This window comes from Limulus polyphemus, unplaced genomic scaffold, assembly GCF_000517525.1.
Source record: "Limulus polyphemus unplaced genomic scaffold, Limulus_polyphemus-2.1.2 Scaffold1623, whole genome shotgun sequence".
Classification (NCBI taxonomy): domain Eukaryota; kingdom Metazoa; phylum Arthropoda; class Merostomata; order Xiphosura; family Limulidae; genus Limulus; species Limulus polyphemus.
In genome coordinates this window covers 130,424-147,933 of record NW_013667233.1, presented here as the reverse complement: position 1 = coordinate 147,933, position 17,510 = coordinate 130,424, and the positions used below count along the sequence as shown (strand labels likewise).

The following is a 17,510-nucleotide window of genomic DNA, read 5'->3' as shown; positions in this document are numbered from 1 at the left end:
TGCTTTATTTGCCTGGCTTATATATAAAAAAATAGAGGGTGCCTGGAGAAGACCAAAGTTGCCAGTAACAGTCATGATCCTTCTAGAAACTCCAGCACGCATGCTTCCAGCGTAGCGTGACTTCCTCTGTCGTAACAATATATTGTCTCTATAAATCTGGTTAAATACTCTGAAGCCACTAATATGTATTGTTACATGTTAGAATTTTAAATGGTCTGAAACTAAGTTAAAAGATACTTTAAATTTAGTAGTTAAAATTGTACTTTGGAATTAGTAGTTAAGTAAAAGTTGATATATAGTCAGTTTATGATATTTGACAACAAGATTAACACACACAGTTTTCTTTCTTTTTAATAAAAATACCTTTTAATATACACACAACAATACAATTTACAATACCAGTTATTACAAACAATGATTTATAAAAAATTTTTTCACAAACTTACAAGTAATATAAAGTTTTCCTTTTAGTCTGGAACTTCTTTGATATCTTATTGAGGGTTCACAATGAGCGAGTTGATTATAAGTTGATGTAGGTATAATTCACTTAACAGGAAGCTAGCTAGCTTTGTCCTTCATTACTTACCAGCCACACATGTCGAGTTTTCCGAGGATGAATTTATATAATGTTTTTGTAAAAATACTAATGTTCAATGAGAATCCACTGAAGTTAAATGGTTTGTAATGTTTGAACTTTGTAAACGCCCCTGGTCAAATATTGGAAGTTTTCCGACTGATAAGCCTTATAACAATCACAGTTATAGCTTCCGAGGTTTATAGCAAACTAATAATATATACTTTCTTTTTGGCACGTTGCATTGGTTATATTTATAGGCATGTGGAGGATTTCTAGAAATTTCATATTACGTAACAATACAAATTTAAGAGTTTATGTACATACATATATTGTTGATTCTTGCTCTCGAGAATCCTATACAACTTTGGAGAAGAGGCAGGAGTTTTGCAATACATATTTAACAGTATAAGCTATGTATATTTCTAAATATAAATTAAATCTAAACTAAAGTTGATATTAAAATAAATATATAATAACAAATTCGTTACAGTATTTATTACCTAAATATGATGTAGGTAGGGGGTCATAAGATATCCAAGGCTATTATTTCAAATAGAATGTCTAAACTTGGCAATCCCTGTAAAGATGCATTCTTTAAATGTGTACTAGTTTTATATTTTTGGCATTTGATGCATGGCTCAGACAATGTCTTAATATCCCTTTTCATATTTTGTCAATACAATCTTTTATTTATTTTACTATGTATTTTACAAATACTAAATATGCACAGATGAGGTATCATGGTAAGTGATAATAACTTTCTTATTCACACTTTGTGGTAAACTTACTAAGTTTATCTACTTTCTGCATAACACATCTGAGTCCAGTATGTACTTGGTTTCTTCTCCTAGTGCTACTCTATTCCTTAATGAATTTACTGCAACATTCTTTTGTTTTTTGCTTATAACATGATCTAAATCCCAAACTACTTAATAGTCATCTTCATTGTTTTTCTTTACTACTTTGATTTGGCCAATAGTTTGTTTAGAGTCTCACATTCTAATCCTACTTAATTCATCTACATGTGAGTGCTTTCTTCCTGATATTCAAAATCATAATCTTATAAAAGAAGCAACCACCTTGTTAACTTAAACAAAGGATCTTTTAATGTTGTTAACCATCATACTGTGCATGATCTGTAGTTATGGTAAATTTCCTACCATATGGATAACAATGGAATGTCATAATGCCATGCATTACTGCAAAGCTTTCTTTTTCTGACACTGAGTAATATATTTTGGCTTTTCATAATGGTCTACTCTGATATGCTATGGGGTGTTCCTTCCCCTTTTCATCTAAATGAGAGAGGACTGCTCCCATTGCATAACCTGAAGTGTCTGTACTTAAAATAAATTCTTTATCAAAATTAGGATAACTCAAATTTGGTGGGGTTTTTTTTTTCATAAACTCCATTAAGTATATTGCAATTATTTGAAAAATCTGAAATCAATTTTCCATAAAACCTTACAAGTGCTAAAAATGCATAAATATTTGTAATGTTCTTTGTTACTGGATAATTCTTACATATCACTAAGTTTTTCGGGTCTGATTTTACACCATCTTTGGTTACCACATAACCTAAATAATATAATTCCTCTCTTTTCAGGAAATTGACACTTAGTCAGCTTTAATTTCAAATTTGCTTCAAATACTATGACATCATCCAAATAATAAAAACATTCAAAAACTTGTAGTCTTGAGAATGCTTCATCCATTAATCTTTGGAATGTTGAAGGGACATTACATAAACTAAAAGGATTTACATTGAACTGATGTTTTCCTAATAGTAATATCAATGCAATTTTAACTTTATTGTCTTGCTCAATCACAATTTGTCAATAGTTACTTTTCAAATCTATGGATGAAAAGTACTTACTTTGATCTAATCTATCTAAGGTCTCTTGAATATTTGATAATGGACATATGTCCTTGGAAGTTACCTGATTCAGCTACCTAAAGTCAATACAAAACCTTACTTTACCAGCTTTCTTAGGAACTAACACTACTAGGGTTGCATAAGGGCTACTACTGTCTTCTGTAACTCCTTGTTCAAGAATATCTTTTTCTGGTGTATTACTGTTTAATACTATTTTTTGTTGTACTTTGTGCAACCATCAGGATCACCTTCTTCTACAAATATGTATCTATATCCCTCTGATAAGAATTCCATTCTATCATATTTTATGCTTTTTTCATTTATACCTGGTTTGTGTTCCTACTTCCTCTAGCTTTACCAAATGCTATATGCTTAGGCAATACTGCTTTGCTCTCATTTACATTAAAAACCTTTAATGGTATTTTGTCTGACTCAGACACTCTACTAACACACACACACAACAATATGTGCCTGTTCCATTTTTTTTTCAATCAGCTCAATTAATATATTTTCATTTCAGCCTTAAAAAGAAGTTAATTTTTCTCAGCTATCTCTTTAGTTCTGATTAATCTCACAGGCACGTGTTCTATTAGACTCCCCTGTTGGGATGCTCTGTTGCCTACTCCTACTGTAAAGTCGTCTGAGAGGTCTGTGTAGTTACATGGTTGTTTAGGGTACTCTATTTTAGTTTATCTCTATTCATTTCACTATTATTTGCTGCCTCACTTCTAACTACTGGTCCTGTGGTCATTTTAACTCTCTCTACTACCACTAGCCTTATCTCTCTTATGACACTTAGATCTACTACCATCAGTCTTTGTTGTATTGTAAGTCATTATCAGTGCTGTAAGTTTTAGATCCTCAGGCTCCTATTAACCTTAATGCATGTGCTCAGCATCTGATTACATGACATTGCTAACTTATGTTAAACTTTCTTCTTAATTTTCACAGCCTGTCATTGACTAATCTAAAATTCTGAAGAAGCTGTGCCAATTTGTAATGGGCACTGTTGAAGAATATTCACTTATTATGAATAGTATTTATTTCAAATACAAAGAATATAGTAAGTTTGTTTGTTTATTGTTGCTCACAAAGCTACACAATGGGTTATCAGTGCTTTGCCCACCATGGGGCATCAAAACCCAGTTTTTAGCATTATAAGCCTTCAGACTTACTGCTGAGCCACTGAAGGACATACAGTCAGTGGCATGTTCACAGAGGTTACTAATGTAAATAAATTTATGTGAGAACAAGGAAATGTGGTAGAGGCTTTATGTATTAACAAAACATAGGATATATATTTAGATTTATTATATTTATAATGTTATAAATGTTCTTCATAATTACTTTTATTATTCAAAATATAACTTTTTTCAAACTTTCAAATTTGAACAACATAAAATAGTTTACACAGGAGCGGTCTTGTTTCATGGTAGACTTTGAGCTCTACTGACATTTTCAGTCCAAGACAACCTTGGATAAATGTTGGTCCACTACACAAGCTCATTTACTTAGCTAATCTGGCTTTTAGTGATCAGTTTATCTCTTAAGTTTCTTATGCCTTACTATCTTGCTTGTTGCCAACCAAGTGTCAATGGATTGCCATTAATCTCACTGACAGAATAGTTTAACATTTCGATCTTCCCCAGTGATTTGATAATGTTTTTGTGTATCATCTTGACAGAAAGTTTGGTCATAAGATAAACATCCTGGTCAACTACGGACTACATTGGCACCCATATGATAAAAGTTAAATGCATTATGTTTTCAAAGTGAATGCTTAATTCATCTGTAACCCTTTTCTTTTATATCATATGTTTGCAAAATCTAAGACACATTTGGTGCGAACATTGCAACTAAGGCCTACTCAGAGTACTTCTGCTATACATAGATAATTAATTTGGGAATATATTTTCTTTTGTGTGTTTATTATTACTTAATTTTCTACTTACCTTTATATGTAATAGTATCAGGAGGTTTGATGAGTATGATAGTATGGGAATGTTAAGTTTCTGGACTCTGCCTGAAAAGAAAGAGTCAGTACAAAAACCACAACAACAATCTTTATTTAAACAAACACAGAAGAAGTCCAAACACAATACACTGATGCAAAACAATAGTAAGTGCCTTTGTGGAGTGTGTTGAACTAATAAGAGATGGGTATAAGAACCTATAATATTTTTCTTACTAGCCCAGTGTGACCCCCCACCCCTTTAAGTTGTACTAAAAGGAAGTTAAAACTAATAGAAAAATATACCAATAAATGTAAGGAAGTCTTTAAGCATTAAAAGTAAAACATAGCCTTAAAATATAGTGAAGTAGGTCTCCAAAAAAGTTACTTCATATTGTTACAACAGCGGAAGTCATGCGACGCTGGGAGCATGTGCACTGGAGTTTCTAGAAGGATCATGACTTATTGTGGAACCTCACAAATATTCCAGTGTTTGCTAGATGCCCTCTTTTTTTAGTATACAAGCCAGTGATAGAGAGATATGCAGACAAATTGAAGATAGAGTCAAGCAAACAGTAGGCACAATAAGTAAAGGGTGTGAATTGCTGTGAATTATAGCGTGTGTTTATAAAAGTTAAGTTAAAGTGACTGTGGGAATTCTGTGTATTGCAAAATTGTATGGAGAAAGAATAAACTAGTTTTAATTACAAAAGGACTTGTATCTCTGAAGTTTCTTGGAAAGAATTTCTACTGGAAATTAACAAACAAGTAGATACACAACAATATAATATCTGAGAAGCTGCAAAACATTTCTAACAAGTGAGAAGAATCTTGCTTTAAATACAAATAACAATAACAAAGCCAAGGTGTTCATGCCATGCCACTCACATGTGACGTACTGCAATATGCATTTGAGCCTATGGACTTGGAAGCCACAGGCTATTATCTGATTTGCCTAATTATAGAGTGATAGAGTATGGAAAACTTTTCACTTTCCAATAAAATTTTAAGTGTTATTTTAACCAATTGTCATTTTTTGAGGAATAATTGCTTTGTCTTAATGCTCTTGTTCTTTTGAGTTTTTGTGCCAAGATACACAAAGGGCAATCTGCACATGATAATTCCTAATATTGAAGTGACAGATTAGAGGTTACTGGTCAAAAGTACCCATCCCCAACTTTTGGGTTACTCTTGTCTCAATGAATATTGGCTTTGACTATCACTCTTATAGCACTCTCTTAACTCCAAAGTGTATAAAGCATTTCTGAAACTCTGTGTGAAACATGAATCCACATATTTATAGTCTGGGAATGCTAACCATTAAACCCCATCACTCTTGACAATGGCCAAACAGCAGACTTTTCACTAAATGCAAACTTTGTTTAATCTCAAGGTTACAATGTCAGTGCTAGCTTTCTTGAATCTATCATATGTACATAGGTTTACCTCACTACTCAGAAAAATCAAACAATAATTGGAACTTATAATATTATAGGCATGACAAGTCAAAAACTTCTGTTATAAGAGGTGTCAACAACTTCTCTCAATTCATTTCTATGAAAGCTGGGCATCTGATAAACAGTCATGTAATCTGAAATTTAAATTATTGGTTTTTTTCAGCCTAGATTATATATAGTGGTCTTATTCAGTTGTGTGCCAACCATAACCTTGAAATGAATCCCAGAGTTCAAAGTACTTCAAATTTTTCACAAATCATGGCTAAAACTTTGGATGTTTAACTCTTATTGAGAGCCATCAGACAAAAGGAAACAGCCAATACTAGCAAATTGATGTAAGTCGGCTCTAAGTGTCTCAAATTATCTTTAGCAGAATGTGAAACTGTTTTCAATCCAATTGTATGATTGTTCAAACACTTAGACAAGGCAGATAACCAACCACAACATAAGACGACTGCTATCTGTTGATTTTGGCTCACTGCAATCATACATTACAGCATCTGAGATTGAATCACCTGTTCGCACTCACAACTAGACATCATGTCAGTGTATAAATGGTTAGAAAAAAACTACACTAGACTCATCTATATGCCAAGATGTTTAGTAAGATGCATTCCTAAGAAGACACAAAACAGCTCACCTGCAATGATGCTAATAACATGTTCAATGGACCAATAACATATGTATAGATTTATACATAATGTAGCTCCTCTCTGCAACCAAAGAACAAGCCTATACTCATTTGGAGAGTATCTGGAACTTGATCCACCATATTTTAATAAAAGAAGGTGATGTGTATGATTGTGGTGAAAATATAATATGAACAGGAAAAAGCATTCCTGAACTTACCAATTTCTACATCTCATGGAATGGTACCAATAGCAACATACATGATAGCATTCATAGTCTTTCTATAACACTTTGTTCTACTATAGGCTGGTGAAATTGGCTTGATTTCAGTCTAATAAGCTCACCTTCACTGTGCTAAAGTTGCCAACACAACCCTTGAAGAAGAAGTTAAACAGAGAGTCTTTCATGCTCATAAGAATTCAATACTTCAAGCATGTATGGATGCAACCAATCACATAATTATTTCAATATATTGAATTGTTTAGATTTAAGACTGGTTTTTTGCATGTGCATAAATTATGAGTGACTAAAATGGTTTCACTATTAGAAAACCACCATTATGCAAAATAAGAATATTTCCAAAGAAAACAAGCTTGGGCAGTTTTCTGTGTGTAATAAAACTTTATCATAGGAAGCAATTTTCTACTATGTATATCCCTATTACAATTGTAAAATCCTTTCAAAATCCCAGAAGTTTTAAGACCAAATAGAGTAAGTGCAAAAATTCTTAGTTCTGTAGCAGGTATTACTAAAACATCATATAAAGTCTTCTAGAGGTTGATATAATATTGTGGAAACCTTTCTTTTCCATCTAAATTCATAGATTAGACTTTTCCAATATTAGTATGACTTTCACTTGCTTTGTTAGAAACATGCTATGTCCTACTGCAAATGGTGTCACTTGTACTAAATGCCATAATAATACTATAATTTTAAATATCATGCACTAGATTATCCCTCTCCAAATGACATGAAACTGATAAAAGTTATCTAATCTATGATTCTCCTTCACATTCCACTCCTTGTGCAACCTTAAGCAAACCAGAATGTGCAGTCAATATTATGGTCAAATGTACTTTGTCCACATTTTACTCAATTGACTATTGCATCATTCATTGTGCATAGTAATGTCATTTCTGCTCCATCCTGATGTTGCAAAAGTCAACTACACATAAGAAATTTCTACCTGAGTTGTGCCAGCCTATGTGAAAGTTTAAACTCATTTGCACAAGCTAAGCGTCGGTGAGTACATTTTCAATCATGCCCAAGGAATACAGATTTGTTAAAGGTCAGAGGTTTATATGGAGATTTACCATGTAATTCAGTTCTCTGCAAACCTGCTTGGGAGTACTCTTAATTAAAGCTCCATAATGCACTATTCAACAGAATTTGGTTTACAGTTCTGGCAGTTTATACCCATCTCATGCTAGGTGATAAATGTAAAGATGAAAGACCATAAGAACAGTAATAGACAGGATTTAATTGATCTTTTGGAGAGCATACATATAGCAGCAAAAGAATTAAATAAAACAGACTGATAAATCTTACAAGCTACAAGATAATGAATACTTTATTCTGAACGGAGTGATCAAGTCTCATCTTCCAGGAATAATCATATAACATCTGTATAAACATTTTAATGGGCTCTCTTCATTAAGCTCTGCAGTAGTTAATTCAACAGAATTTTGCCTACAATTCTGGGTTTGAAAAATTCTTTTTCTGTCAAGAGACTAATATTCTTAGCTCATTATACTTTGTTGAATGATTTTGTTTCGCTGTATCTTAGATATAGACATATCAAGATGTGAAGAACTGATACCTAACCATATCCATACTCTTGCAACCCTTGGGCAGTAAGGAATATTAATGTTGCCATCTTCATTTTAGATTACTTCCTTTACTTAGATCAATGTACTCCATTTTACTTCCTGCAGGGCAATCAAGTAGGTTAGCTAACTGGATATTTGTTAAATACCAGACTGTGGAGTGTTAATGGATATGTCTCAGATCTCTAGCTAAGGTTGTTCTGATGAAATGAGACAGAGTCAAAAGGTGTACTATTACATTGTCTATTGATAAAAGCACAATCACAATATCAAAACTAAGGGCAAGTGTGTGTTGGACTAGTGAGAAAAAGAAAGGAAGTGAAACTTTAGTGAGCTCTCTCTCTCTGTCTCTCATCAGTCCAGACTAAGATCTCTAGTTCTGTAAAGATCTAATATCTCGGCAAAAAATCTGACTAGCAGGGAAGAATCTAAATTTTAATGCTAGAGAATAAAATAATTTAAGCCAGGTTTGCATATGATACAAAATGCTATTATGCATGTAATCTACACCCACTCATACATGAAACCCAGCTAATAGCCAATTAGTGGATGAGGTCCTGGACAGAACTAGAAAGAAACAAAGCCAAAATATGTTTATTCGAGTGATTTTCCACATCCAAACTGAGATAACATAAAAACAGAAATCTGGGGAAAAAATTTACATAAGGGAGAAGAATATACATGATAATGTTCTGTACCACAGATGGCACATATGAGTATATATATACATATATATATAGAAAAATGCAAAACATGCATTCTATAGGTGAAACTACAGCATGCACAAGTAGTGGCTACCTGTCAAACCAATGATGATAGTATCCACTGTTTAAGTGTTATACAGGGTGTTTATAAAGTCTCTATCTATTTCAGAGAAATGGCAGGTAACTGTGTTAAATTCAATTATAAAATGATAGAGGTATACATTTATTGAATACTTAAGAATAAGGTTCTACATGTGCACCATCAATATCTCTACAGAGCTCAAATCTTTCCGCAGCATTTCTGAAGACATCTTGGAGCATTTCAGGGGTTATTTTGTTAACAGCCGTTACACTGCGTGTATGTAAGTCCTGCAGATCTTTAACCTTCGTTTGATAGACGTCTGATTTGATAAAGCCCCATGCAAAGAAACCCAAGAATGCTTGATCTGGTGATTGAGCCACCCAGGGGCCTGTTGTTTCCATGTCTGATCCACCAATATGGAAATCGTTCATTCAGGTACTCGCAAACAATGTTTGCATAGTGACAAGATGCACCATCTTGCTGAAAGACGACGGTGTTCAATATCCCATCCCCAACCAACTGCGGTTCTAGGAACTGCTGCAACATATCCAGATAAATAACCTCTGTAACTGTAGCTTCAGCATAGAAAAAGGGTCCATAAATTTTAGATTTAGTCAAACACAACCAGATATTAACTTTAAGAATATCTCTTTCCCATTGATAGTTGGAGTGAACCAAAAACTGACCATGTATTGCTTGTATCACATAAGCACAAGAGTTGTGCACACGGTGACAGTAATATGGTTTCTGGTAATCAAATATAATCTAGAATATAGGCTCACAAGATCAGATTCCATATTTAAGGGTGTTCAGATGTTGCAATAATCACCAATGGCACTTTTGATAATAAGACGATAACTGAATGTGAAATGTGAATACTTAAGTATATAAGATATGTAAAATGCCAAATTATTATGAATGGGTTATGAATATAATTAAAAGTGATATTCTGGTAATTTTTGTGGTTTCTATCATTTGTGAAAGTAAATAAGGAAGAGTTTGTAATTTCCAATTACCCCCCTGTTCTTTACTTTCTGTATAGATGGTAATAAATATTTCTTAATTAAAACTCAATTTTTCATCATTCAAGACTAATAGCCCCTATTTACCACAAAATGGTGAAGAACAATGAAACATCAACACAAACATCATGCGTGTTGATCAACTGCACTGACCATACAGTTTTGAAAACAGAAACTAGATCTGTAAATAGTGATATTAGTTTCATTTTATTAAACTATCACAGAAGTGAGTAATTACCAAATTCAAAGTTTTAGTAAAAGATTCAAAGAATTTTTCTAGGCAAGTACTTTCTAACAGCAAACATTAGCTAACAAAAAAAAAAAAAAGACCAATTTCAAATTTAGTTTGAAATGAACTTGAATTTGTGGACAAGTCTAAGAAAGTAATTCAATAATCTTTCTTTGAATAAAGTCAGCACACTGTAAATAAAAGAATGTTATATTTTAGACAAATTTTAAGATATTTCAAAACACTCAACTTGATTTGGTGCAGATTCAATTGATATAAAACTATCATTATTTATGATAAGTATGAATATTACATATTTTCTTTATCAATATCAGCATTTAAGAAGGATAACTGAGTTCTTTTTTAACGTTCAATCATAAATTTAATGTTGAAAAATCAGTTACTCAACTAAAGTTTTAAGCTTTAAAGTAGTATTAGATTAGTCTTTATGCAAGTAAAAACACATTTATTGTACTTTGTTTTTGATTTTAAATAGAGAGATGTAAGCATTTTTTGGAGAACTCTTCTTATGAAATGCTGTTTTAACGTTGTTTAAGTTTTTTGTTAGTAAATCTATTATAATTCTTATTTGTAATGAAAAATTTTTTAAGCTGAGTAAAAATTATATAAGCAAGCTTGGAGTATTATTTTATTTGCAGCATTTATTATTACATACTATTATTTTGTTATATCATACAACACTTATGAAAATGTAACTCTCACATGGTAAGGAAAGTTTATTAAACTATTGAAGAAATAAATTAAATATTAGAAAGAACTAAGTTTTTATCAGTTGTACGTGGTACAATAAGTAAGTTTTTTAAAAAACACTCAAAAACCTAAAATGACATTTACAGTCCCTCAGTTACAGTTATATTAAACAAAAGTTTTACTATGTACAACTGATAAAATTTGTGTGAAGAAATAAATGTTTATTTAATTAGGAAAACACTAAAGTACTACTATTCAAGTTTCTTTACAATAAGTTTTTAAAACACTAAATAACCTAAAATGGCATTTACAATCTCTCAGTTACATAACCGATATTTCTAGCTAGTTTTCATTCAAAAGTTAAGCACAAAACAATTGAAATACAAATTACACTATCAATTAAAAAGTACTTAGGGCAAAGCCCAAGCAATACTTTGGAATTTTCTCACATATGTAATAGGGTAGAATAACAACATGTTACACTACCCAATGCATAATTATCAAATGATAATAAAAACAGCTTCTAACAACAATATAGTTTGATATATATTTCAGCATGATATTATATCAATAAAATGAGAATGTGAAAGTATACCTACTGACTGAGTTATGAGAAAAGTGATCACATGCACACTAATGCATACTTTATACAAAGATAGCCAAAAACAATAATCAATCTTTTAACTGAAAAACGAATGGCTGAAATCCTCAAGAGAACTGTGTAGTTAAAAATTTTAGTTTTAGGCAAGTTAATTGCCAAATGTTACATTAAAATAGGGTTATTACAGTTTGGATGGTTCTAGGGGTAAATAAAATGGTATTGTAGTCTTTTTTTTTGCACCTGAAAGAAAACTAATTTGCTTTAATTATCACAATTTCATCAGTTTGTTTGTTCCTGATTCTCATGCAAAGCCATACAAAGGGCTATATGCACAAACCCATCCTTAAGTTTGGCCTGATAAACCAGAGTAGTGGTTCCCAACCACCAATCCATGGGGGTTTCAGATGGTACATAAGATGAAAAAAAGTATTTTAAAATATAGCTACTGAAGTACGTTGTTTTACAATGTAACTTAAAAGTATTCTAAAAACTCAATACTGTTTGAAGCAGTCCATGAGATTTTGGGAACAGAACTAGCTGGTCCTCAGTTGAGAACCACTGAGCTAGAGGGGAAGCAGGATAGTCAACAGAAACACTGTCAACTTGTAGGATGCTTTTATCTGATCAAACAGAGGAATTTAACTATTTTCTTATAGCACATCCACGGTACCAAAGTGTGGAGAGCATTTTTATAGCAATGAGATATGAACCATAAACTCCCAGATTCACAGTCTGAACACAATTACTACTGGGTCAAACCTGACCTAATGTTATTTGAAAGCTCTAAACTAAGGCTTCTTTGAGCATTATGAGGTAATTATCTAAAACTTAAAAGTAATTTAGCTATTCCTAATAAAGAATAACCTACTTCAAAAATATCAAAGCTACTAAATGAAATACCTGGAACTTTATGTTAGGAAGGCTTATTTAAAGAATTCTTATGACAGTTAACCGTTAGATAAGTAAAGAAAAATATTATCATAAAAAAAGGTGATTAGGATTGTGTAATAGGTGTATAGCTGTGATTGTGAGACATAGGTGAGACTTATATTCAAAAATATCAGAGAGCTGTGATACAGACGGCCGTTTGCTAAATAGTAGGAAGAACTTCTGATAAAAGGTTGATTGATAAACAGTAAATGTATTAACCATTATTGTAAGTAGTTGAATCTTTAACTCAGAAGTAGAGAAAGGTTATGAATAAAGAGGTAACTTTTGATTCCAAAGGAAGATGGAGTTATGATGAAGAGTTGACTTGTTAACTAACAAGTATTTGTGGGTTATTTTTAGAAGTTCTGTTCATCACTAATAACAGTGGGGTTATCATAAATAACTGACTATTAACCTTAAGACAATAAATATGGAAAGTTTACAATGAAAAGACTGACTCCATATTTCAGAAGGTATATGATGATGAGTTGAGTTTTTAATTTAAAAGATGTGAAAAAGAGTTGGCTTGTTAACTCACAAGAAGTATTACAATTTGTTATGATCTATGGCTGACCAACGTCCATTAGAAATATGGATAATTAAAATAAATACCAGTCACTAGGACAATCTGAGCATAATTACTGTTTAGGAACTGTTTTTCACTACAACAGAGATAAAAACATGTCTGGAATACAAAAATACAAACATGTCATGTACAACATAATTTTCCCAGTTGCTTCAATCAGTCTAACAGCAAATGAAGTGATATTGTTATGTAAGCCATCACAAGTACAGTAAGAATAAGAATAAAATGGAAATACAATATCATAACTGCTTTCAAATGCAAAAATATAATATACAAAAACACACACAATTTGAAATAATTAAATATCAATACTGTTCCTTTACAAGGTAAGTTTAAAATTATATTTGATATTAACATCCATTGGTCCATTGTTCCTCATGAAACTAGTTAATTATCCCTAGCTGAGTGCTGAATTACACTTGTCAAAATCTAAGAAGAATTACAAAATGCTCTGAACAATAATGATTTTTTTTGTCTAGCATATCAAAGCAATACATAAACTATATCAATTACCAATTTCTACAGCTTAACACAGTAAGGTAGTACTCCTTAAGTTTTGTTAATTATGAATCTGTTTATAATTTATGCATGTTTCCTCTGTTGTTTAGTTGAGTTTGTTTATGTACGATACCAGATCATACCCAATTAGAATTAAGTGTAACATTATTCTCAGAGTGAGCCAAAATTAATAATTTCCTACACTGAAAATATATTTCTAATGGGTACTTACCTCCTCTCACATAATTGCTATTTCCATTCAGTGCTGTCCTCTGTATGCAAAATTTGTTTGCATGCCACAAGCCTTGAACCTCCCACCTACCCCACGATTAATGTAGTTCAACTGTGTCTCGCATGTAAACCATCATGCACTTTCCACTAATAGGAGTGCAACACATCCTCCTGACGTATGTGACTCCCTCTATTTGATTCTACTGAACTATCACTGAAACTTCCAGTAACCACAGAGCTAGAGTGAACTGTACTGAATTTGCACAAAATCAACCTCCAGGACCCACTGGCTGGAGGTGGAGCACACGAGTGGAGGATCTTTAACATCTACACTGGCAAAACACTACTGCCCTACTGTCCACTGAATGGAAATTATCATATTCAGGAGGCTGCCTCCGTGATCTACCACCCCAGTAACTAGGAACTGGAAAATGGCAAGGATTCTCATACTCTACTAGAAGACCCGGTGGAGAAAAAGAGCCGACCATAGGTTCCTATTAGAAGTGGATGGTAAACAAATGGTACAAAACAGTGTCCCACCCCAGAAGATCCCAAAAGCAAAGAAGTCATGTGTGGAGGGAAAGAACTGAAGATGACAAATGCCCCAACATGGAAGGAAGGAGGAAGAGGTTTCCCACAAAATTCCCCTAGATATAGGTGGAACATCTAAGACAGGAGGTGTAAGGTAGACAGAGGAGAGTCGATAGGGTAAGATGAAGCTGGAAAACTAGGTGGGGGATAAAATGGATAGGATTAAAGCCTGGGTAGGGTGAGCTTTGCAAATCAGCACTTTCAAAAGAGAGACAAAAATGATCACCATGAAACAATGTCAGGAGAAGAAGGTGAATATACTGTAAAAAGTGTCTAAAATAATAATAATAAAAAAACCTGAGATAGGCCAAGCATATTCTGCAGTAGAGGCCTGGGAAGGCACTCCATGATCAGGTGCAGGAAAACTGACAAAATTTACGTTGTCTGAAATGGGTTAGGCAGTTGTAGGAGGAATGCGAGCAATATCAGGAGAAGGTAGGGGTCCTCATAAACTAAATTAATTGTAAGAAGTATAAATTATAAAGAATTACGAAAATGAAATAATACGATATAACGTAAATTTAAGTAAGTGTTGAAGACATCAAGATGAGGTGAATTACAGGTAAACTGAAAATAACAGACATTTGTTAAGACTAATCAAACTGTGCAGGACAAAGTAAATCACTACACTTTAAATGATAAAAACCCTAACCTAACAATAATACGTACAATATCGGGAGAAGAAGCTTGTGCAGACCCCGGCTCCAGGGGTCCACACAAACAAAGTTAATATGAAGAAGTATAAACGATAAATAATAATAAAAAATGAAATAGCTGTTATATTGTAAAATTAAGTAAGTGTGTATTGATAATAACATATGTATGAGGTGATGATTTGAAGAAAAAACAATATAGTTAACCTAATTTACGATATACCAGTAAGATGAATTACAGGTAATCCTAAAATAACAAAGACCCATGTTAAGCCTAATCTGAACTTCACTATGAGTATTGACTAATCTAACTATACTTATGTTATTGAACCCAAATAACTACAAATAATAATATTAACAGTAAAAATATTCAAAAACCATAACAGTATAATGTCTTATCTTTCCAAAGTCGGTGGACCGAATATCAAAATGTGTGGGCCCCCCAAACTTGGGTCAAGATCCAACAAAGGACAGCTCATTGGACGATTGGATGTTACTGTAATCTGCATTCAAGTGCAGCCTATGTACATGTATCTCAGGATGTTACTGTAATCTGCATTCAAATACAGCCTATGTACATGTATCTCAGGATGTTACTGTAATCTGCATTCAAATACAGCCTATGTACATATATCTCAGGGTGTTACTATAATCTGCATTCAAATACAGCCTATGTACATATATCTCAGGATGTTACTGTAATCTACATTCAAATACAGCCTATGTACATATATCTCAGGATGTTACTGTAATCTGCATTCAAATGCAACCATGTACATAAATCTCAGGATATTACTATACTCTGAGCAACAATATTGAAATTAATATAGAAATGTTACCATTAATAATGGAAGGAAATACAGAAATAATTCAAATGGCATCAAATCCATACCTGAAATTGTCATGTCAAATACAAAGCATAAGGACACATTAGCTTTAATTGTTTTTAAAGTTTTGCATTTCAATTTGTGAGATAGAAAGACACAAGATGTGTAACACTGGTGCAAGCCATACAAGATAACATAAATAGTGTTTACATATCTTGAATTACATTCCTAAATTTTGTTACATTCAATAACATAAATCCACACTGTCATCAGACCGAAGCTACAGTTTAGTTAAACTATATCCATCATTTTTAAATATACCTATTATAAAGTAGTTTACTATTCTAAACAGAAAAGCAACTCCCAAACATGCATATAAATACTCACAGAAAACCTTTAAACTCTTAAGGAAATCATCTAAAGATTAAATTTATCCTTTAGTAACATAGTAACTCTTCTTTCAAATTGTGATGAACAATAAATTAAAATGCAACATTGACTGTAACATAAATTTGATACAAAATGTGACTATTATACTACCTACAAGCTGGAACTAAGCTGTAACAAACACATACTACTTACTGACTATTAAGTATGTTCTTAGTCTATTTTGGATGATTTCCACTCCTGGCACAGAGCTATAGCTTGCTGAACTGCAACTGCAGCAAAAATGACAGCAATAAAATAGAAGATACGATACATAGAGGTCAGTCCAAAAATTACAGTTAACACTGCTACTGCATGGACCAAGTATGATATAGTTCCATACTGCCACCTGTTAGAAAAAAATACAGAAAAAAAGGCTTGTTCTTTAACAGAGTGAACAATGCAGTTTGATGCACAGAAAGTGAAGGATTGTTAGCAAGATTTAAAGTACATACGAATAACAAAAAATCAAATTACTTTTCAATCATAACATTCACAAATAATTGAAAAACAAACGTTTTTATGTATTACAAAGGAAATGTTTTTATTAAGTTTCTTTGAAAATAAATATCCTGGCTCTTCTATTTAAAAAGTTAAATGTACATATAAATACTGTTTTCAAATATTTCTTATATAGACTCAGAGTCAGGAAACAGAACTGAAAGAGTTCTGATCATATGAGGTAGAAAAGTTGTTAGTAGTAAGGGTACCCAACTGATGACATAATGCATTCTAATATTTATAACTAGAAACGTAAGAAGGGTGTATTTAATTAGCTATATTGATTGTCAGGTTGATTTTTAGCTTTGTTCTAATTACATAGCCTGCTCTTATCTGAAACTAATATTAATTCAACTTTATAAACCTACAGTAATGGTATGCCAGGCACACTATCTACTTTATAGCATATGGACTAATTTTATATTACTTGAATATTACTTACATTAAAATAATTCCCGGAGAGTAAATAGCCTACTACGAATTGCATAACTGTTAAATTTTTCTAACCTTGTAGATATAAAAATAACCCTTTTCTCCCACATGAATTACTGATGTGAGATGATAGCAGTATTCCCCTACACACACACATTTGTCTAGTGTA

General features: G+C 32.4%; 1 protein-coding gene across 4 annotated transcripts in view; it reads right to left on the bottom strand.

The window, feature by feature from the left end:
* Window positions 1-17,510, bottom strand: part of LOC106464344 (GPI inositol-deacylase-like) — a 151,206-nt gene that overhangs the window by 30,219 nt on the left and 103,477 nt on the right. Inside the window, exons 23-24 of one of the 4 annotated variants that reach the window (XM_022392032.1) lie at window positions 16,565-16,757; window positions 3,605-4,476 (exon numbers count right to left, since the gene is read on the bottom strand). In XM_022392032.1, the coding sequence (XP_022247740.1) occupies window positions 16,583-16,757 (175 nt within the window). In that variant the 3' untranslated portion in view covers window positions 3,605-4,476; window positions 16,565-16,582. Of the gene's footprint in view, window positions 1-3,604; window positions 4,477-10,493; window positions 10,546-11,015; window positions 16,758-17,510 lie in introns of those variants that run through there. The other 3 variants (XM_022392033.1, XM_022392034.1, XM_022392031.1) reach the window with 3 other exon arrangements.